General features: G+C 46.6%; 1 protein-coding gene across 2 annotated transcripts in view; it reads right to left on the bottom strand.

The window, feature by feature from the left end:
• PRKAR2B (protein kinase cAMP-dependent type II regulatory subunit beta) overlaps positions 1-6821 on the bottom strand; it is an 83404-nt gene extending 76583 nt beyond the window's left edge. For both annotated transcript variants that reach the window (XM_042816143.1, XM_042816144.1), the window contains exon 1: positions 6506-6821. In XM_042816143.1, coding sequence (XP_042672077.1) covers positions 6506-6821 — 316 coding nt within the window. The remainder of the gene's footprint in view (positions 1-6505) is intronic.
• Between the last annotated feature and the right edge of the window lie 638 nt (positions 6822-7459).

Genomic DNA, 7459 nt, shown 5'->3' with positions numbered 1-7459 from the left:
CTTTCAAACGGGTCTTCTTCCACAATGCATTCCCCCTCCTTCATTCACCATACGATAATCACGCACCTTTAAAAGTACCGAACTCCTTCGCAACTGTGTTCACTCAAAGCTCCAATGAAAAGCTCAAACTGGCTGGAGGAATAGTTATTCCATGGCATAAAAGACAAAGCTGGATCCATCCCTGGTCAACCTGCTCTAGCTGTGCGCTTCCCTGTTACAGGCGAGTTGGACTAGATGACCTTCAAAGGTCCCTTTCAACCCTACAGATTCTATGATAAACTAAAACTAAAGGTCAACGTGTTCTAAATTTGCACTTTTGCTTCTCAAAAACACACGTACAAAGCAACTAGAATTTCAATTAAAAATTCAGGACATATGTTTGGGGTGTATATATGATGACAGCAGTAAAGAGAAGCGAATGCTCCTCTGCTTGCAAGCGCTCTCTTCTATCTTCTTCCCTTCACTTCCACACTTTCTCCTTCCTCTTGTTTTTAGCTTTCCATTTTCCTTACCACACAGTGATTCCTCTTCTGTCTGTGTCCTGCCTTCCACCTTGCCTTCCCGTTTCTTTCATCACTGTCCTGACAAATGAAATTTCCAAATCTAGAGGTCATCTTTGATACCCGAAGAACAGAAATGGGGCAGCTGCCTGTACTTTGATTAATTTGTATTTTGTGACCTAAACGTGAGCTTTCCAAACCACATGCTCCAGATTTACAAGAGCAGCTAAGGCCAATGAGTCTGTAGAGATTCCACCATTTAAGGTAGATTTCCCTCAAACTGAGAGTTCTCCCTGGACAGTACTGAAGAACACAATGCAATACTTTTGCATAACAGACTGGGGATAAATCCTGTGATCTATATGTATTAAACCAAGCTTAACTTATAGACAGGTAGATGAAGTACCTGTCTGTGCAGGTTATAAACATTAAGTCATTTCATTGCTTTTCTAAAACTTCAACAGGAATGGCTTAGATTGGAGAGGACCTTAAAGATCACTCTGCCCCAACTGGCTCAGGCTGCCCAGAGCCCCATCCAACCCAGCCCTGAGCACCTCCAGGGATGGGGCACCCACAGCTCTATGGGCAGCTGTGCCAGAGCCTCACCGCCCTCTGAGTAAAGAATGTCTTCCTCACACCTAACCTGAATCTTCCTTCTTTTAGTATAAAGTCATTCTCCCTTGTCTTAGCAACATTCTAAAAATTGGTACTTTCTTAGTCCCACAGAAACATGTTTATTTTCTTCACTTAAAATAAAAAAAACAATCAACTTCTCCATTCATCCAAAAGCATACGGGGAACAAAGGGAAAGGTCTCTTTGGAAAACCAATGTCAGTGACTGACACAAAGCTCTGGGACGATTCCTGAAGTAAGCCAGTTTTCCTTTAGAGCAGATATGATAGGTGCAAGAAACCGAGTGGTGCTGCGTAGATGTAGTGCTGACACTGTTTATACCTTATAATGTAATCATTTCAAACTCACACCAACAAAACTTTGTCTTTCCACACTTCCTGAGTTAATACTGTTCCCTTTTTGAGAGAAGCAGTCAGCCAAAGTCGGCTTCAAGTTGTTTCCTTTGGAGAAAAAGAAGATGGAGATAAACTGAAACGTTGTTGGTACAGCTCATTTCTGTCCATGTGGTTTTGGATTTTTTCCTGCTTCTTTTAAATGCACAGAGACAAACGTTAACAAAACAACAGCCAGTAAATACACCAGCACTCACACTTTTGTTTTGAGCAGGGACATGGAGATACTTTGCAGTGGAGGCTGCTATCATTTCAACTAAATTCTTATTAAAAACATTTATTTTAAAAAGCTGTTATAACAAAAGCACGCTGCTCATCTGCAATTACATATATACACACAAACCAGGTGGAGCCACGTGTCCTACTACTAACCTGCTAAATGCTTCCCATTACAAGATCACATTTCCAGTTGCTTACAATTTTGTCAAACTAAGTTGTTGGACTGCAATTCTGCCAGGCAAAAAAAAACAAAACACCTGGGTCAGATTAAGGGGGGAAATAATAACACATGCATACATACACACACACACACATATATATGTATATATATATATTTTTTTTGAGGATTAAACTCCCAACTTGCTCAGGCTTGCTTTGTGAAATAACTACTGGCAGGAAGTAAATGTTTCAGTTTGCTCCTGTCACAAATAACAGGAAGCATTATCTCAAGATGCTCTATCATTCTTCAGATTTCAAGCAAGGAATCAAAGCTCTGTGCTTTTGTGACCCTGTGCGTTGGGACAGAGCAGCCAGTTGCCATCTCCTGACTGCCACAGCCAATGGAAACAGCAAGGCACCATCCACTGCAACACAAATTCTTTTCCTTCTTTCGTTTTTGGATGCTATCTGCACCCCAAATGCCTATTCTGAATGGACATACACTGTGCTCTGAACCACACCAGAAACAACATGGAGACATCCAAGGAAGTATAACCTAAAACTTCACCAGTGAGTGTGCCAGCAGCACCCATGCTCACACACTTCTGACAGAGACCCACCTGTAACTAGAAACTCATCTTCTCTAAATTGCATCCTCAACAAGCCTACTCCAGCGAGGGTCTGACTTTTCCTTACAGACAAATAAATAAGGCATTTCTTGCATAGCTATATTTCTGCTGCAGGAGAATAGAAAAGATTAAAACATCATTCCTGAAGTTAGCTAAGCAAGCTCAGATAGCAACAGTTTCAGCTACCAGCCACAGTAACTCAGATTTTAACTTGAAAATACACATTTCTAAGAAATTCACATCTTTCTATATGGTCCATGACTGAATAACATCCTAGTACAACCCATTTGGTCCATCTCTTAATAATATTCTAGTACAACCTACACATTTCTATATTGCCTATTTGCTCTTATTAGCCCCTTTCTCTGCTCCACCTACCTGCTATCACTGCACATCAGACCTGGAGGAAGGTTACAAACTGTTAAATGTTTTCAGGTTTTATTTAATTTCAGGATAAAAAACAGCAAGTAAGGTTAGCAGTTCGCACACATCACCACAAACCAGCATTGATGCATGCGAGGTTTTCCTCAATGCTCTGGCTTCCACAATTTCAATATTATTTCAAAAAATATGTATGAGCATTACAGATGTAGAACAATTCAAACTCAGTAAACAAACTAATAGAACAGACAAGCCCCTAATGCTGATACCGTAAGCTAGAATACTTAGGTTTCACTTAACAGTGGTATCTTCATATTTCCAGAGGGTAGATTTGAGAAGTACTCCTGTATTTTATAGTGTGAGTTTTCAGGGAAGGAACCCATAGAATGTCACGGGGGAGGAGATGGACAGCTGAAGTATTTTCCACTTAAAATACATGACTATCCGAGGAAGAGCATCACCGTAGAACAAAAGGTAAACATGGGCTATCTAACACCAAATGGAACACCCAACGCAGCAGACAGACGACATAAACAACAACAGCATTACTCCTAAAAGCATCGTTCTGCTAATTCATATGGCAGCTAGGCAAAATACTACATTTTAGATTCGAGCAACTGTTTAACACAGCTGCTACAAATGAGGTGTGTTATTATCATCAAAACAAGGTACATGCCAACATGCAGGTCATCTGCACGGGAACAAGGATCTTACTCAGTATTTTCAAATTTTGTGTAATACCTTTCAATACACACTTCAAACTTCCAAAAAATTAAAAGAATTTGCTAAACAGGGGGCTCCTTTTTAAGTATGCAATATAATTCAGTCCTGCTCAATGTAAGTAACTGCTATTAGCAGTAACATGAATTAGCTGTGTTCATGGCTGGCCCTTCTACCTCCATGTAGGCCAATCTAAAAGGCAAAAAAATAAAAAAATAAAAATACTCCAAGACCTGAAAGTGACTTCCAAAGTAAGCAGCGTGTTCAGAAAGGGATAATATGAATATCCTGAACTTAAACAATGGCATTTCAGAGGTCACATTAACTCCAGGTACCAATTCAGAACTACACCACCAAAATAACAAAGTTCTCCGCAACAAAACTGCTTTTAAATCAAATCACATCAAGCAGAGTGGGGAACTGATCTGACAGGCAGAGAGGACCTGAATATGGTTGAATTTGTGGATCACGTATGACTCCTGAACCCGAGGACAGTATTTTTTTCTTTTTTTAAACAGCTTATGCCTCGGCTTGTCATTTGTAAAATGGAATACCGCTTAAGTATCTTCCAAAATGCATTTCAAGGACAAAATTCATGCTGACAGAGTTCAACTGCAGCATTTGTAGGTATTCAGAAACAAGTATTGTGGAGGGGGGAAAAAAAGACAGACAGACAGAAAGACGAGTTGGAGACAGCAGCAATTACAGCAAACTCTCAGCAACATCCTGTTTGAATTGGCAAATTAAGGAATATTGTCAACATGACATTTCAAGCACGGTGCCTCCGCAAGAAAAGGTGCTGCTACCAGGACTGAGCTCCTCCCCAGTTTATTTCCTACAAACTTCTCAAACGTGTTTTCTTCTGCTGCATAAAAGCAGTACAGAAATAGGACAAATTGACTATACAGGACCAGTCTGACTATGCATGAAAACCAAAAAAAAAAAAAGAAAAAAAAGCCAAAATAGAAAATGAAGGTTGATCCCCTAATTTACATTCAAGAATTGCTTCTTACAGAAGCTGAAAAGAAAAGCATAAAATAAGTATGCTTCTAAATTGCTATTTAAACTCTTGAACAATGATTTAAGTACAAGGTTTTATGCCTTCAGTTATTAACAAAAAGCTGAATGCACAGTTATGTCACCTTAGCAGCAACATACAACAAGCAAGCATACAACTGGAATTTAAAATACACACTACTGCAGAATGTGCCCATACACAAGCACAGGATTAGTAACTGTTGACTATAAATTACTCCTTAATTCACCTCCCAAGTAGTTTCACAAATATTTCAGGTTTTGTGACTTTTAATGATCAATTACTCCAACTGGCACGAATTATAAGCCAGGATGTAATTAAACATTCAAAATAAACTAGGCTTAAAAAATGTGATATTTTAAATATTTTTGGTCCAAATGCACAAAACAAAGAGTCAAACTAAGTCATTCTTAGACGTCCCTTAATGAAAAAGCAAGGTCGCAACAGAATGACTATCAGGAAAATCTTGATTGTGAGCACTGCGCTCTGAAAGCCCTTTAATGCACCCTGTAAACTTTTACATATGGCACACACAGGCCAATAAGGTCAGGCTCTATTCCTGCACTTCCAGGTCTCCATTCACCAATGAATAAGAATCTGCTCAGTGTCACAGAACTCATGTCTGAAAACTATGCCTGGTGTTAACGAGCTACAGTATTAATTTTATTCTTTCACATTATCACCATTTCATTTTCAAATTGAGCACATTTCCAGAATTCTATCCACCTCACAGACAATGCAGTCAGCATTAGAGTTCAACATTACCATGTCAATTAGGAAACCCTGTCTGACAGATTCAAATTCCCACTGAACACACACAGCACAGCCGCAGAGAACAGACAAAAAGAATGCTGCCTCTCTCACAGCACAAAGCATTTTAAAAACTTACCCGATCCTTAACCATCTACATTTTTTTTTTTCCTGATGAAACGCACTCATTATTTTAAAGACTGCACTGATGTTCCCCTAGAAGGCAGCTGGTTTCTGCGCTCTGCTAGGCAGAGTTACCTCTAGCACAACCTGAGGCGATCCGACAGGGCAGACTTCAACTCCACAAGAAGCCCACAAACAGGGCACGCTGTCCCCTCGGCCCAACCCTTCCTTCCACCCTCCTCCTCGCCACACAAAGGCCACATGCTGGGTGCCCTTCAGACAGCCGTGTCCCAGCCCTGGTCTCACTCCATTGCGCCCATTGACAGCGTCTACCTGGAACCCATCTGCCCCACGAAGGTGCACACAGGTGTCACCCTCCAAAGAAGGTGGCATGCTGCATACGCTCCCTGCCGCCCTGGTAGCTCTGTCAGCTCCGAGGCCCTCCCGCGTGCAGAACTGACTTTTCAGAAGACATCAGGTTTCGAATAGCGTTCTACTCTATGAAACACGGTAACCAAACGTGGGAATGCAGCACCTCGCCCATCAGAGGTGCTCTCTGAGGTAACAACAGCGTGCTACCGTACTAACAGAAAACGCCGATTTTCTCCTCCAAAAGAGGAACGGCACGGAACGCCCCTAGGAGGAAGCCTTCATTGGGCGTACCACAGGCCTGCAATTAGGCACGGCCGCGGCAATGAGGGAACGACCGCCGCGCACCTGAACAAAGGGCGCAGCCCCACGGCCGGAGTCGGGCCCCGGGAGGCGGCACCCCTCGGCCCGGAGCGGGCGCTGCCGGCACCTCACCGCTGCGCGGCTGCCGCTCCCCGGCGGCGCTCCGTTCGAGGACAATGCGCGTCTCCCGGCACACGCTCTTCTCCTCCCGCCCCGGGCCGCCCCGCACCCGGCGGACCCCTCCCCGAGCCCCGCCGCCTCCGCCCTCCCCTCGGAGCCGGCGGCCCTCACCCGGGAACCGCTGCTCCTCGTCCTCGCCGCTCTCCGAGTCGGTCTGCATGGGCTCCTCGGCGAAGTTGACCCCGCGGGCGTCGGGGGGAGCCCGGCGCGGCGCTTGGCCCCGGTCATGGCCGGGCGCTGGGGTGCCCGCCCGGCGGCCGCTCGCCTCCTTCTCCTTCGCCGCCGCCCTGGCCGCCGCCGCCTCCTCCTTGAGGCGCCCGAAGTACTGGAGGGCGAACTCCAGCAGGTCCGCGGGCTGGCTCCGCAGCACCTCCACCGTGAAGCCCTGCAGCAGCTCCGTCAGCCCCGCCGGGATGGAGATGCTCATGCCGGGGCCGGCCGGGGCGGGGGGGAAACAGGGGAAGGGGAGAAGCGGGGGCCGGAGGTCCGCGGCCGGGGTCGAGGCGGCGCCCGGCGGGTGCCCCTGGGCGGCGCAGGTGGGAGCGGGCGGGGGGTGGATCCGCGCTGCCGCCCGCGGCTCGTGGCAGGCGGCGGCCGCAGCCTCTCTCTCCGCTTCGCCCCACAGCCGGCGCGGCGGCGGCAGCGGCAGCCCCGTCCGTGACTGAAACCTCCCCGCCCCCGCCGCCTCCTCCCCCCGCGCCGGGGGAACCTCGAACACATGTGACCCGGGAAACCATGACAACCTCCCGCCGGGGACTGCGGCCCGCAGCGCGCCCCCCCCCACCCCCCGCGATCGGGAGGAGCGGGGTGTGGCGCTCCGCTCAGGCTCCGGCCCCGCCGAGGGGGTTCCGCCGCCCCGCGGAGCCCTGCAGCCGCCGTCCCTGCGGTATGTCACTGCTCGTTGCCGCTGTGCTTTTTTTGTGGGCCACGGGCAACCATAAAGAGATTCCCGTATCGCTCGTATGCGTAGATACGCCATACGTTCATAGTCACATAATTTAGGAAGCGCAGTGTCAGAAAATGCCTCCGGTCAGCTGACTGCCTCAAGGTCCACGAACACCACAT

The sequence above is a fragment of the Centrocercus urophasianus genome, unplaced genomic scaffold (genome assembly GCF_019232065.1).
Source record: "Centrocercus urophasianus isolate 14NV4802_14NV808 unplaced genomic scaffold, USGS_Curo_1.0 seq_15, whole genome shotgun sequence".
NCBI lineage: Eukaryota > Metazoa > Chordata > Aves > Galliformes > Phasianidae > Centrocercus > Centrocercus urophasianus.
The sequence above is the reverse complement of the archived record's forward strand: the minus strand, read 5'-3'. Positions and strand labels throughout refer to the sequence as shown.